This window comes from Mesoplodon densirostris, chromosome 19 (assembly GCF_025265405.1).
Source record: "Mesoplodon densirostris isolate mMesDen1 chromosome 19, mMesDen1 primary haplotype, whole genome shotgun sequence".
Lineage (NCBI taxonomy): Eukaryota > Metazoa > Chordata > Mammalia > Artiodactyla > Ziphiidae > Mesoplodon > Mesoplodon densirostris.
In genome coordinates this window covers 14320402-14335428 of record NC_082679.1, presented here as the reverse complement: position 1 = coordinate 14335428, position 15027 = coordinate 14320402, and the positions used below count along the sequence as shown (strand labels likewise).

The 15027-nt window shown below is 57.5% G+C and overlaps 1 protein-coding gene across 10 annotated transcripts; it reads right to left on the bottom strand.

The window, feature by feature from the left end:
* Window positions 1-1494: 1494 nt before the first annotated feature.
* DPF1 (double PHD fingers 1) lies at window positions 1495-14431 on the bottom strand. 10 transcript variants are annotated; one of them, XM_060083422.1, is made up of 13 exons: window positions 10197-10214; window positions 8910-8968; window positions 8630-8790; window positions 8448-8555; window positions 6917-7044; window positions 6551-6640; window positions 6082-6160; window positions 5753-5884; window positions 4806-4856; window positions 4594-4713; window positions 3380-3492; window positions 2746-2857; window positions 1495-2610 (listed from the first exon to the last, which is right to left on the bottom strand). In XM_060083422.1, the coding sequence occupies exons 3-13, from the start codon at window positions 8652-8654 to the stop codon at window positions 2540-2542; spliced, it is 1029 nt and encodes a 342-aa protein (XP_059939405.1). In that variant the 5' UTR covers window positions 8655-8790; window positions 8910-8968; window positions 10197-10214; the 3' UTR covers window positions 1495-2539. The 10 variants fall into 10 exon arrangements, with proteins under 10 accessions (XP_059939405.1, XP_059939402.1, XP_059939403.1 ...); XM_060083419.1 differs by lacking the exons at window positions 8910-8968; window positions 10197-10214 and adding an exon at window positions 14346-14431; XM_060083420.1 differs by lacking the exons at window positions 8910-8968; window positions 10197-10214 and adding an exon at window positions 14346-14431 and having other exon boundaries at window positions 2746-2827.
* Window positions 14432-15027: the final 596 nt, after the last annotated feature.

Here is a 15027-nt window from a genome sequence, read left to right as displayed (position 1 = left end):
TACTGTTTCCGAGCTCAAACCTGATGCTTCTGTAACCTAGACTCTCCCGCACGCACACACCCGCCCCCCACACACAAAAAATCTTTTTCCAAAACGGTTATATATCCTTTTTCCAGAGGAGGTGGACCAGCTATTTCCACATCTCCTAAAAATTCTAGAGTGTTCCAGACACTCTCCCTGTCTCCGCCCTCCCTGAGGCCCCATCCTCAACCCATGCTGCCCTCCCCCCTCCAGCACGGAAACGGCGGAACAAGCTGTTCTCACATCCTCTCCTGGCGCCTGTGACACACACCAACTTCCAACACCCCACAACTCGCACACGCCAGCCTGCGCTCTCGCCTGAACTGTGCCCTGCTCGTCCCTTCCCCATCTTGCCCCAATTTTCCACTTCCTCTGCCTGTCCCCCTCTCGCTGGCCCGGGCGCCCTCCTCGACCCTCCCCCAGTCTCCTCTGCCTCCCACCCCGCCTCTGGCTCTCCCCTCACCCAGGCTCTGAATCCCTTCCTGCTTTTGGCTCTCTCCAGATTTTTCTATTGTCTCCCTAAATTCTTTGTGTCCTCTCCCCTGAAATCTCATCTCTGTGTCATTGTCCTAGGACTCCGCCTGTGCTGGGTCCTAACTTCATCTCTCTCCCCAAACGTGCCTCCCCCTTCTTATTCTCTCTTCCGCTCTCCTATTTTACGTGCCCTGGTTCCCTGCCTCCCCACATGGAATCTCTTCTGCTTCTCTCTCCAGATCCCTGTACTTCCTCCTCTGTCTCTCCCCATGTGTCTGCTGTTTTTTATTACTATTATTGCCTCTCTCCCACTAAATCATCTCTTCTGTCCTCTTCCACCATAATTCCTCTGGCCCTCTTCATCTGCATCTCTCTCCAGGTCTACGTCTTCCCTCTCCTGCTCTTTTTCTCGTTCTCTATAACTGTGCGACTCCTGTCTCTCTCCTGACTGTTCTTGTGTCCTGGTTCTCACTCCTCACCTCACCTCACCCAAATCTGTCTTCCTCCTAATGTCCCTGGATCTATATACCATTGCCCATTCCCCTCTGTTCTTGGCCCCACATCGGGATAGGGAGCTCCAGGTGATGTCTGGGTGTAGGATGAGGCGCCCCTGATCCCTACCACAGCCCCGAGGGGAGGGGCCAGCCCCCAGTCTTCATCTTTCCATCCCTTCCCTTCCCCCAGTCCCCAGCTTCCCGCCTCCCTCCTCACTGCTTCCCCGTTGCAGCTGCAGCAGTCCGTTGCCAGGGCAACCACAGCTGGCTGGGTGGGAGCCCCTCCACCCCATCCCCCCCCTTCTCCTTTCCAGCGAGGCAGGGAGGAGCTGGGACAAAGCCAGAGAAAGGCGGGGTGCAGAGGGGAGCTGGAGGGAGATGGACGTAGGGCCAGCTCCAGCTGTTAACCTCGGTTGCTTCTCCCCCAGTGAGGCCCCATCTCCCCTTCTTGGTGACGCCCCAAACCAGCCTGGAGAACGAGGCAGACGACGTGGGCAGAGGGGTCAGGCCCAGTTTAATACACGGAACAAGTTAATTCACAGCAGAGGCAGGCAATAAAGGAGACTCGTTTACAAGGGGGGACACGCCTGGATTGGGGGAGACCCCCCAAACCCACCACCTCCCCCACTTGCAGTCTCAATTTCCCTTTTTTTTTTAAACCCGAACAACAAACACACACAACCACAAGAAACAACCACGCCCCCCCGCGACCCGAAAATGGCCAGCGAGGGTGGCAGGGGGCAGCCCGGCCTGGCCGGTAGGGAATCGGGGCCGGGGGAGGAGGAAAATCTAGTCCGTTGCAGAGTCTGTGCTTCTCATTCCAGCAGGCGCTGGGCAGGGGCCCGCCTTGCCAAGGCAGGCACAGAGTGGGCTCGGGGCGGGGCTCTCGGGGAGGGAGCAGGAACGGAGTTCAAAACCGTGGTTCACATCATGCAGTATCCACAGTGGGCACCAAGAGAGGGCGGGGGGTGGACACCACACCCACCTGCCCTGGGCACGAGGGGGGAATGGTGCCCACCTTGGGTGGGGAGGTGGGAGAGCTGCAACTCCAGGGACTGGGGTGGGGGAGGAGCCGCCAGGCAGGAAACTGGCGTAGACCGGTGCCCAGTAGATGCGCTCAGCAGTACCCCCTCCACCCAGCCAGACCTTATAGGACTCTTTGTTATATATTAGTTTCTTTTTTTTTTTTTTTAACTTTTTGACTTTTTCTTTAGAAAAAGGCTTTGTCCGTGCCCCCAGCTGGCATCCACCACCCCTCGTGCCCGCCCAGAGGCGGGGTATGGCTTTGAGGGGAGCAGAAGCCCCTGGTGCCCATTTGCGAAGGGGTGAGGCAGGAGGGAGGAAGGGAGAGGACCCTGCTGGGCCCACCAACCCACAGGGCAAACATTCCACTTGCACAGAGGGGAGGGGTGGCCCAGCCCCCTCTCAGGCTCCCCCCGCCCCCCGGCCCCTTCCACTGTGGGGCATTAAGGATGGGGAGAGACTGGAGGAGCTCCAAGAGGCAGGTAGGCAAGCATCACCCCAGAGGTCCAGGTGAGCCAGAGCCAGGCCTAGGTGAGGGTGATGTAGGCAGAGGCCTTCTCTTTCAGGTGCCGAAGACAGAGGTGACAACTCCAGCTCCCTGTGGCGCGGCCGGAGGACAGGGAGTTAGGCCCAGGTCTGGGCAGGGCTGCCCCGACCCCCTTCCACCTAGCGGACAGCAGGAAGACCACTGTCCAGCACCCCACCCCCGTGTCCGGCCCTCCTCTTCTCTCACCTTCCGGGGGCTCTGCCATGGGAGGACTCAGGCAGTACATGTGGTAACCCCGATCGCAGTCATCACAAAACAGCAGCTGGTCCTGGGAGGTGAGACCCGCCCAGCTGGCACCCTGGGGGCACGGGCACCAGAAACCGGGGTGGGGGGCGGGGGCAGGGGCAAGGTCAAAGGGGCTGGGGGAGGCGGTCCCTTGCAAGACAAAGGGCTCTGAGAAGGTCATCTTTACAAAACCCTGCTGGGCGGATGAGCAAAACACCCCTGAGGACGGTCAGTTTGCAGTTTGTAGTTTAGGTTTTATAGGACTCTGTGGAACACTTAAAATGACACGGAGATGGTCTGGAAGCCATGGACGTGGGTTCAGGTCCCAGCCGTACCATTTTCCTGGCTGGGTGACCTTGGGCAAGTCTAGTCCCCTCTCTGAGCTCGGTTTCTTCTCTGTGGAGTGGGAACAAGATCACCTACCTCAGGGCAGTTGGAAGGAGTCAGAGAGTGAAGAGAATTAAGTGCCGGGCTCAATTAATGGACATTAACAATAATCATAATACAGGTTACTGGTGTTCACTAGGGAGGGGGCACCAGGGGAAGGAGGCCGCTTGGGGGCATGTCCCGGGGAAGGGGGCGCGTGGGCACTCACGTCGTTCTCCGAGGTGCCACACAGGCTGCAGGACTTGCACTCGATGCACTGCCAGCGGTAGGTCCGCACAGCTGCCGTCATGTTCACCGTGAACTGTAAACACGAGGGGTGTCCTGGGGGCCAAGGGGCAGGGATGTGGTTAGGGGTCATCGTGCCCCTGGTGGCTGCTGACCCCCAGGGAAGCAATGGCTCAGCCCCCATCCCTAGCTCACAAGGCCCACAGGCCGACCCCACCCAGCCCACGGTGCCCAGAGCCTGTCCTGCAGGCAATGCTGCCCTGGCCACCAGTCTCTTACCCAGCCACCATGGCAACCACACTCTGCTCCCCAGGACACCATGGCAACCGCATTCCATTACCCACGGTGCTGTGGCAACCACTTTCTACCACCCACAGCACCGGGGCAGCCACATTCTGTTAACCACCGTGCTGAGGCAGCCACATTCCATTACCCACAGCAGAATGGCCAACCGGTTCCATTCCATTAACCGCAGTACGTGGCAACCACAGTCTCCCAGCCACGATGCCATGGCAACCGCCTTCCACAGAGGGGTCCCCACACCCTGGTTCCCTGCAACCCAAGCCCATTACACACGATGCCCCAGCAACCACACTGTTACCAACGTGACTGTGCAGGGTGCTAACCCACTGGTCAACCCACCACCCCAGCACAGATGCGCAGCCACTACCCCAGGCCATGACCACCACCTTCCACTACACCCAATCGCCATGACAACCATATTTCACTACCCATAATACCATGACAACTACAATTCATTAGCCACCGTGCTGAGGCAACCACCGTCTATTACCCACAAGCCCACCTTGGGAAACCACAGTCTGTTAACCACAACTCCACGGCATGGCAAGCATCCTCTGTGAGCCACAGCACCCAGGCAGTGGCAATCCATTACTCACTATCACAGCCCACTACCCACGACGTTTTGGCAACCATCTTTCACTGTTCCCCACGCCGGATAAGCACATGCCGGTACCCACAATGCCATGACAACCACATCCCATTGTTCCCAGAGCCTCCCTGACCCCACTCAGTTTCCCACAATCCTCAGCAGTTGAGTCAGCTGTTTATCCTCAGTGCCCCTGGGATGCTCTGCCTCCCCTCCACCAGTCCTATCCTCTGCCTTCTCTCCTCCATATCTGGACTCCTGGAGTCCTCTCCACCGCGGTCCCCAGAAACCTCAGGTGGGGGCATCACCTGATCGCCCACAGTCGGCACAGGAGATGAGGTCCTCGGGACACCCTGTCTTCTTGGAGCCACCCAGGCAGAAGTCACAGTAGCCATTGGGGATGACAGTACCATCAGGCGCCTTCTTGGCTGAAAGAGAGCAGGCAAGGGTTGGCATGGGCAGGCAGGGACACTCAGTCAAAGGCTGCTGCAGAAGTAGGGGCGGAGGGAGGCGTCCCTACCTGTGTGTTTCCTCTGTGCCTCAGGGACCCAGGCCAATTCTTTGTAAAACTCTGGGGATGGGGGGACAGAAAGAGGGGCTCTCACCATAGGCAAGGCTCCACCCTGCCCCCAGCCTCAGCCCCAGGGGTGGACCCCTTCTCCAGGCATGGAGGAGGTGGGGAGAGGGAGCAGCTACCCCAAGCTGTGGCCAGTAGCAAAAGAGAGTTGGGGGAGCCCAAATAATTCTCATCAAGACCCCCCCAACTCTTTGAGGACAACTGATACATCCTCTTTATTAGGTAAAAACTTGGCAGATGTAGCTTTAGGAAGAGCCCCCTGCTTCCCTGCCCATGCACACTTCTACCCGACAGTCCCCCCAACTAAGCCCTGGCTAAATAAAACTTAGGTGGACACCACTGGCGGAGATCTGGTATGGAAACAGACATTCGGAAGGAAAATTCTGAACACAGAGGTGCCTCGGTGTGTGGTGGGGATGGGATGAAGAGACTGCCCTCTCCCACCGAGGGGTGGGTGGAAAGATGGTTTTTCCACGGGCAGAGCCTCCCTCCAAGCCTTCCCCCATCCCTCAGCTGTCAGGGTTGGCACCGGATTGGCATGGGCGGTCGCCAAGTGTTCCCAGGCCATGGACCCTGCCCCTCGGCCAAAGCTTAGCGGAGAAGGGAGAAAGGGAGGCAAGGAGGGAGGGGAGTCATCTATCACCCCCTCTCCCCAAGCTCTAATTGAAACAATAAATCAGACCCAGAAATATTACGCCCGGCCAGGAGCGAGGGAGAGATGGTTGGTTGCCATGGCAACCTCAGAGCCAGCATCCCCCATGGTTGGTGGGGGGAGGGGACCGCTGAGCTGGAGATTTTCCAGAAATGTCTCATGTGCCCCCTCCCTCCCAGGCTCCTTAGCCCCCACTCCCAGGGCCCCTCACCACCCCACGCCCTGCCCGCCTGCTCACGTTTATGGTTGTTTTTCCGGTGGAAGGGCAGGGCGTGGCGTTCGGCGTTCTCCTCCCCCTCCTCCTCAGCCAGGTGGGTGTGGGTGTAGTGGTAGCTGAGCCCTGGCCGGTTCTTATACCGTTTCCCACAGACTGGAGAGTGAGCAGGAAGGGGGCCGGTCAGCCCTCCCAGTCCGCCTCTGCCCTGGCCTCCAGGATCACACCTCCACCCTCTGCCAGAGGCCTGAGCATCCCCCAACCAGGGTCCAGAACAGAAGGGAGGGGGCCAGGAGGGGAGAGGTCTCTGGGCCCCACTCTCTCTCTCTTCCCCCCTCTTCAGAAAGACTCACTATCACAGACATACGGCTTGTCTCGGTCCTCCAGGGAAGCGGTGTCCTGGCGTTTCCGGAGACCCCCGATGCCATATGCCTAGGGGAAAAGTCATGAGTGAGGGGCCAAGAAAGGGAGGGAACTAAAAGAATTTTCATCATTTGGGCCTGAAAGTCAAATTGCAGCTCTGCCACTTCCTAGCTGTGGGCCTTGAGTAACTCCCTTGATCTCTCCAAGGTTCAGTTTCCTCATCCGTGACACAGGTATGAAGCTAGTTCTAACCCACTGTACAATCTCTGTTTCGCAAATGCTTTAATAGACCCAAGCCTCAATTTCCTCATCTGTAAAATGGGTATAAAAATCCCCTATCCCTTCAGGCTGCTCTGGGGATTAAATGAGGTCAAACTGGGGCAGGGTCTGAACATTGTACATAATAAATGGGATCTGCATTGAGTGGAGGAGTGATGGAGAGAAACTTTGGAGTGATACCTTTCCTTTGGCCCTGTTCTTCCTCCTGGGAATGTCATCCTCCAAGTCTTCCACTTCAAGATCATGTGGAAACTCCAGCAGCTGCTGTTTCTGGGCACCAGGAGAGGGGATACTGGAGTTAAGAAAATGGGGTATTGTTCTGCTTTGTGGGTGGGGTGGCTCTGGGCGGACCGGAGACTGGGGGTGTCAGGACAAGTCAGGAGGTCTTCCAAAAAAGAGATGACATGTGGAAGAATAGAGACTTAGGATACCCAAAGGCCCTAGGGAGCCAGGGGAGATTTCAGAGCAGGAACAGGATGGGCCGGGGCAGGAGACAGGGGTGAGAGGGCAGCCGTGGCCCCTGGTGGGGGGGTGGGGGGATCCTACCTGGCAGTCCATAATGGTCTCCTCCTCCTTCAGCTCTATCTTCTTCTCCCCTGTCTCAGCACACAGTAGAGCCTCAAGGACCGGCCCTTCTGGGAGGCCGCCCTCCTTCTTCAATGGCGCCTCACAGTCTGGGGAAAAGGGAGGAGGGTGTCAAGTGGAGAACTTGTCCCTGGACGACTCCTCAAACTGCCCAGATTGGAGAATCATGCTCTTTGCTAGAGGGAAGAGGCTTTCCCACACTCAACCAGCAATAGACTCAAAGATTCAACCGTACACCCTTCCAACAATACTTCCATACATCCTTTCCAAGGATGCCCAGACCCTGGGGAAGACACAGCCAGACCCTCAGAGCCACTTGGACACACTCAAGGGGAGACATGGCCAGACCCTCCTATATAACTGCATACATACATGTAGGAGACCCCACCCAGACCCTCACACCTGGAGAGAGCAGACACTCAAACAGGACACACATGGACATACACAGGGGAGATACATACAGGTCATCTGAGACAGTCAGACACACAAAGGAAGAGGTACACCCAGACACTCAGATATACCCAGACACATGGTGGAGGCATATCCAGACCCTTGGGTACACTGGCACACCCAGCAACACTACAAAAGAGAACATTAGACCACCAGATATACCCAGACCACATGGGGAAGACACGGCCAGACCCTACCAAACACCTGAACATACTTAGGGGAGATAGAGACACACCTAGAGAGAGTCACTCAGGTGGATACACATACACACAGGAGATAGAGACAGTCCCTCCAATACACCTGGACCCACACAGATCCTTGGATATACCTGGACAGGGGAAGAGAAACAGCCAGTGACTCTAATGGTACTGGACACATTCAAGAAGTGATAAAACCAGACACTCATGGAGCAGCACACACGCGCAGAAATACATCTAATACACCAGACAGACACTCAGGGAAGAGATTCTCCCAGACATTCCAAAGCATCTGGCGCTCAAAGGAAGAGAGAACTGGACCCCCTGATACACCCACATCAGGAACCGCTGGACACTCTGATAGACCAGCCCCACACAAGAGGAAACAAACCTTCTAATACACTTGGAAACATCTGAAAAAAGACACAGACACTGAGATACACTCTATTACAAAGGGAAAGAGTTACAACCTGACACTCTGATACATCCAGACACACTCAGACATCCACAGGAAGCAATACAGTCAGATACTCTGATACATCCCAGCTCACAAGGGAAGAGACACAAAGACTGGACACACATAACAGATACCACTCTGTCCTGAAATACGCCTGGGCCCAAGTAGGATAAGATACAGTCCAAAGCTCAGTCACTCAGGGAAAACTGGAGAATCTCTGGACGACACCCAGACACACAAGGGCAGACACAGCCAGCCACTCAGACACTGGCTAGGAGGGAAATAAAGGCGAATGATCAGATGCACACCAGCATCACCACACACTTATCAGCGTGTGCTGTGGGCACCCATGGGGGCCACCGAAGGCACAGGACGGAGCTTCACCCACCAATCTTGTACTCGCAGGGCCGGAGTCTGGGGTCTTCCAGGATGTTGAGTCTCCGTTTCTTTCTCCAACAGCGGGCGGGGTACGTGTAAATCTGTCCCGGGGCCAAACCTGGAGTGAGAAGGGCGGTAAGAACGCGGCCGCGAAGCCAACGCCCCGCCCCGCCCCCAACTTCCCAGCCGTACCCGGGCCGCGGTGGGTCTTCTCCATCCAGATGTAGCAGTTGTTCTGGGCCACGCCGGTCTGCGAGTCGAGGAACGGCAGGCGCAGGCTGCGCTCGGCGCACAGGCGCGCGTTGTAGCTGCGGCAGTGCTCGATGGCTTCTCGGTAGAAGTCCTCGCCTAGGCTGCGAGGGGCGGGTGGGCGGGCGGGCGGCTGTCAGCAAGGGCAGGCGCACCGGGTCGCCCGGCACCCCTCCCCCAGACCGCCCGTGGGGAATGGGTGGGCCGACTCCTCCAACCTCACCTCTCCCCGCTGTCGTCGCTCCTGGACCCAGGAGCCCCCAACCCGGGACTCACGCAGGCCTTGAGCCAAGGAGTGGATACACACAGTATAGAAACAGATAAAAATACACCGGGACCCATCCATACAGGCACATATCCAAATACACAACACAAACAAATCGCACATAGTCACACAGGATTCACACACAAAGAGAGACATATCCCAAGACTCACAAAGGAGAAACAGACACATCTCACATATATGCTCACACAAATATCTACTGAAAAACACAAGTATCTCAAGTCCCATAGTGTAGAAGCAGACAGATCACACACATATACATGCACAAATATATATCACATATCCAAAGACACACAACACAATCACCCACACAAAGACACACAACATGCAAACAGATGACACACAGACACATCCACTTACTCATCCATCCGTAGACACACACAGATACACAAATGTTAAAAAAGAAAAAATGTTAAAAACAAACTACCCACATATGCACTTACACACATATCCAAAGACACAACACAAACAAATCACACACACACACACACACAATCCAGATATACTATACAAAGAAATCACACAGATTCACACAGGATACACACACACATTCACGAAGATACACAATATAGAAACCAACATCTAAAATACCACATACTCAAACACACAAAGATACACACATACACAACATAGAAACAGACAAATCCACCCACAGTCACACAAAAATTTGCACATAAATACATGCATACCTACATATCCAAAGACACAGAACATAAATGATGCAGAGTTTCAAAGGATATGTACACACACTCAAAGACCAAAATATCCAAAGACACCTAGTGTAGAATGTGAAAGAAATTAAATACATATCCACACACATATCCAAAAAAAACCCAGAACCCGAACAAGTGACACACACTCCACAACCCAAGACAAAGGTAGTGTGGGCTTCACTCAAGTTTACCAAGGCCCCCGGACCCCCTGGCCATTTCACCCTCTCCCCAACCCCGGGGGTCGCAGGGCGGGACATGACCCCCTTTCCCGAAGAGGGCGCCAATAGGGCTCCGAGTTCCCCCTACTCCGCGCTCCTCCAGGAGCAGCGCGTCGGACACGGTTCTTGCCAGAGACCCACAGTCACACACATTCGCAACCCCGCGCAGCCCGGCCCACGGTGACAGCCCCCCAGACACCCCATCGGCCCCACCCCCAGCCGCCGCACACACACACACACACGCCCGCGCAGACCCGCTCGCGCGCCCTCCCCTGCCTCCCGCCGGCCCGCAGCACCTCAGGGGGCCGGGGATGACCGTGGCCATCTTGCTCCCAGGGTCCTGCCCCCAGCAGGTCCCCGCCGGGCCGGTCCTCCCAGCGCTCGGGCGGGCGCTGAGGCCGCCCATCCATTCATTCCCGGGGGGCGGGAGCACCGGGACCACAGCCAATCAGGGTGGCGGGGTGGGCCCACCCAGGCCATGCCGGGAGTGGTAGTTCCCCGCCCGGGGCTGGCGGGACCCCGCAGAGAAGCGTGTCAGAGGTGGGGCCGGTGGCACGTACAGCCACTCCCGCGCGCTCACTCATGCACACCTCTTGAGTCTCACACATGGGCCTACACTCACCCATGCACACCTGGACTCGCACACACCCACACGCGGCAGCTTACACACACATTCACACGTATACTCACAGCGTCCCACGCAGACTCACGCACACTCCCTCTCCCACACCTTCGCACAGACTCACATACATTTACACTCACACAAACACTTCAGTGCCAGGAGACTTAGAGACACCTTACAGGTGCCCACACGAACGTCCCACCAACGCGTGGCTCACTGACACCTCCCCCTCCCCCTAGTCCCTCCTAGCTCGGGAGAATCCTCTCCGTCCCCCTCGGAGCTGTCTCTCGCACAAGGACCCCGCCCTACTCAACCCCTTCCCAGGCCTGACAGCAGCTGTGCTAGTTAGGAGATATAGCCACACCTCCTGGGTTCAAATCCTGGCTCTGCCACTTGGTGGCCATGTGACCTTGGGCAAATGACGTAACCTTTCTGGCCTCAGTTTCCTCATCTGTAAAATGCAGATGATGGCTCATTGGATTATTGTGAGGATTAAATAAGTAAGCATGGGTAAAGTGTTTCAAAAGGTACCTGGCAAGTAGTAGGTGTTCAATAAATTCATTTATTCCACAAAGAGGACCTGATATGTACTAAGATGTAAAATGGTGATAGCTAACCATTATTAGAAAGAATAATGCTGGGCACATAATAGATGCTTAATAAATATTTGTTGAATAGAAATATACTGAGTAGCCACCATGTGCCAGGCACAGTTCTTTAACAGAGATTAAGTCACTTGATCCTCATCCTGACCCTCCGGGGTGATATTATCATTACCCCCATTTTCCAGATGAGGAGGTGAAGTCACATGCCCTCAGCTCCTGGTGGCTGTTTGAAGGTGGGACTAAGAGAAGGATTCACTCACCCAGATGTCTGTACCCAAGTGGTCACCTCCTTTCTCCCACTGTCACCCACACTGACTCTTCCCTAAGGGATGCCCAGAGAGGGAGCTGACCTACCGAGTCACAACAATCACCAAGTCCCATGCACACACACCTGGAACACCCCCCCAACCCCAACCCCTGGCCCTCATCCAAAGTTCATGTTCAAGTTTGAGCCCTTGCAAGGATGAAAACGCCCACCAATGTCATTGTCCACCAGGGGGCTCTCCAGCAGACAGAAGAGGCATAAGAGCCTTCACCTCTTCTTTTGTCACTCGACATCCCCACCTACCCCCTGGTGAGAGAGACCCCCTCAGTGTCTTCCACACTCATGGTCACTTCTGGACACACACACACACACACACACATACACACACACACCCCTCTAGTCTTAGACCCCTTCTACAGGCTCTTCCCCATCTCCCCCAGGTAAGGCCTTGACCTCCCCCTTCCCGAGCCCAAACAGCAGGGAGTGGGTCTCTGCTTCACATCTGGCCTAGAGCAGATGGCAAGGGGAGTAAGTCCTCACACTCACTCTGGTCTCCAGGTTCCTACAGTGGCCACCCCATATCTCAGCCACAGTAAGCCCTGCCCCGCTCCTCCCAACCGGCCAGCTCAGCTCAGAGTGCCCTTGCCACCTTCCTCTCTCACCTTCCACCACCCTCACACATCTTCCAATATGCCCTTACACTTTCTCCCCACACCTCTAGCCTCAGACACCCCGCTCACTCCTGCCCCACCCCAGAACCTTTGCATCAGTTTTGGTCAGCTTGGAGCCTGAGTGTAGACCACTCCATCACCTCCCTGGACACCCTTGTCCACCAGCACAATTTGACCCACAGCTGACATTTGGAGAGGGGTCTCCCTTCCCTTCCTTGCCCCTAGTCACCGTCAGAGACCCCTCTCCCACACTTGAGCTCCCCTGCCCAAACAACCCTCCCGTCCCCATCCCCCAGTGCCCTGTGTGGAAACTGGACCACAAATGAAATCAATATTGATACTACCAATAATAATCACTACATTCAGTCGATGTCAGGCTCAGTACCAAGTGCTTTACAAACATCACAGAAGCACCATGAGGTAATAAGAGCTGTTATGATTCCCCAATTCACAGGTGGTAACACTGAGGCTTGGGGCCGGGGGTGGGGGGCAGGCAGGAAATTAGTGCTCAAGACGGGGTTTGAATGATGCAGGCAGTCAGAACTGAGAGCTGCACCCTCCACCTCCCACTCCCAAGGGGATTTGACTCGCATTATCTCAGCAGCCAGTCCCTGCCCTCACCCCTGCAGACCCCTAGGAAGGTGAGAGCAAAGAAGGGTGCTGGCACTCCCACCCCCAAGCTTACTCTGGCCTTCAGGTCCCTGCAATGGCTGCCCTATACCTCCTCCAAGAGGTCTGGGCCAGGGTCAGAGTGAGGATGTCTGGATACCTATAGATCCACCAACCTGCACAGGAACCCCGTCCCAGCCACTTTGAGGGTGTCCCTCATAGGGGAGACAAGTCTGTGTGGAAGACTTAGAGTGAGAGAGAAGCAGAAGTGTTGTCACCGTTACATACCATTTCACACTGATCCCAGCTCCGTACACGCCCTCCAAGCCCCCTTTGCCCACCGCAAAGCCACACTTGTTGGCGCGTGCCTGTAAGGTCCGGCCCCCTCCTCTCGCATCTCCTCCCCCGCACCTGAAACCAGAAGCTACTGGGCGCCTTCGGTCCGGCCACCTGGCACAGCCTTTCTGGAGGGCGGGGGCGGGGGATGGGGGGGGCGCCCCCGGGCCCCTCCCCCCACCTCAACCCCCCGGCACAAGTTGCTCAAGGTCAAGGTGGCGGGTGCCAGGGGTTGGGGGAAGGGTGGGGGAGGTCGCCCAGGCCCCTTTGTGCGGCGCCGCGGGCGTTCGCCCTCCGCCTCCTCCCCACCAGGCCGGGGAGGAGGGGGAGGGGAGTGCCGCGCACGACAACCCGGGAGGGAGAGCGGGAGCGGCCGCGCGCCTGTCACTCCCAGTCCGCTGTCACCGCCTGGGGAAGGGGGGTGGGGAGCGCTGGGACCCAGGAGTTCGGGATCCCGAGGAGGGAGCGAGAGAGATGGAAAGAGAGGGAAGAAGAGAGGTGGAGAGAGCGAGGGATGTCTAGGCGAGGTGAGGGCTGGAAGAGAGCTAGGTTTCAACCCAGGCGTCCAGGATCCCAGCCACTGGGCCCGGGAGGAAGCTAACACTCGGAGGAGGAACGCGGACAGGGATTAAGGGAGGGAATCCCCGGAAGCTGAGGGCGCTCCCAGCACCCTCTCCCGAGGCATCTAGTCCCCAAGGGGATGAGAGATGCTCTCGTTAGATGTGTACGGGAGGAGAGAGGGAGGGCTCCCACGGTCTAAGCTGAACGGGGCGTCGGGGCTTTAGGTCCCGAAGACCCGGGAAGGAAAACAGTAGGGATCTAATCGGGGACCCCCGACGTCTAAGCTCCCACCCTGCGGCCGCGCGGACCGAGGTCCCCGAGATAGAGGGGGGGAAGGAGAGAAAGATGCTTTGATGAGGGGAAAGGGTGGTGGAGACCCCGGAGACTGAGGTCTGGACTTAGGCGTACGTACTCCCAGCCCCATGCAGGGGCAGGCCCGGCGCCCCCAGAGACTCTGAGGAGGAGAGAGGGAGGAGGAGGAGAGGGAAGCCCCTACCCCCACTCTGGGTGGGGAAACGGCCTCCGCCACCCCCCAGCTCGCGCCACATTCCTTCACTGACAGCGACAAAGAAGAGGCGCCCCCGCGACCCCCGAGGGGCTCCCGCCCCCAGCCCCAGGGGGCGACAGGGGGTGGCGGCCCCCCCAGGGGAGGGGGGGCAAGCTGGGGGCCCACATTCAACTGCGATCCGCCCACGGCGTCCCCCTCCCCAGCGAGGGCGGGGGAAGGGTTCGGGTAGGGGGCGGGATGGAGGGACGTGGACGGCGGGGACACTCACGACTTGAGCGGGTTCTGAATGGCGGTGGCCATGGCCCGCTCGGCTGGGCCGCCTCCGGCCCGGGGCGCCGCTGCCGCCGCGCGCGGGCCCAGCCCGGCCTGCGCCGCCCGCTCTGCCGCCCAGCGCGCTACGATTTCATTCATTCTTGGGGCTGCGGCGCGAGCGGAGCGGGGCGGGCAGGGGGCGGGGCTCGGCCAATCCCCTCACCTCCCGGCGCACGACGGGACGTGGAGTCTAGGGGCGCTCGGCGGCGCCCGAGGGCGCCCCTGTCCGGACTACACGTCCCAGGGGGCGTCGGGAGGACCGCACGCCCATTGGCTACTGGGGATACAGGGCGGGGCTGGGATCGCCCCAAAGCATCCTTTCCCCTCCCTGGAGGTGCTCCATCCCCACCTCGGGCTCTCCATCCTCCAGGCACCGCGGGCGCGCAGAAGGTGGTGCCTGGCTTCTGGGTCTCCCCTGGGTGTGTGGATGACCCCAGGGTCTGTCGTGTATTCTTGCCTTTGCCTACTTGTCTGCGTGTCTCTTCTGTGTAAGCCGGTCTGTAAACAAGCACAGGGGTTAATCAATGCCTTTGTTCATTTATTAAGTGCCTGCTATGTGCCAGGCACTCTTCTAGACACTGGGGATACAGCGTGACCAACAGGCAAAGTTGCTGTCCTCAAGGAGCTGACCTTTCAGT

Bases quoted from the DNA above. Each gene is read 5' to 3' on its own strand.
- DPF1 (XM_060083413.1), bottom strand. From the start codon at position 9,028: ATGGGTCCCGGTGTATTTTTATCTGTTTCTATACTGTGTGTATCCACT. The intron at 6,641-6,916 runs GTAGGATCCCCC...CCTGGTGCCCAG, and splicing joins AGACCATTATGGACTGCCAG to AAACAGCAGCTGCTGGAGTT. The intron at 6,161-6,550 runs GTATCACTCCAA...CTTTTCCCCTAG, and splicing joins AGAACAGGGCCAAAGGAAAG to GCATATGGCATCGGGGGTCT.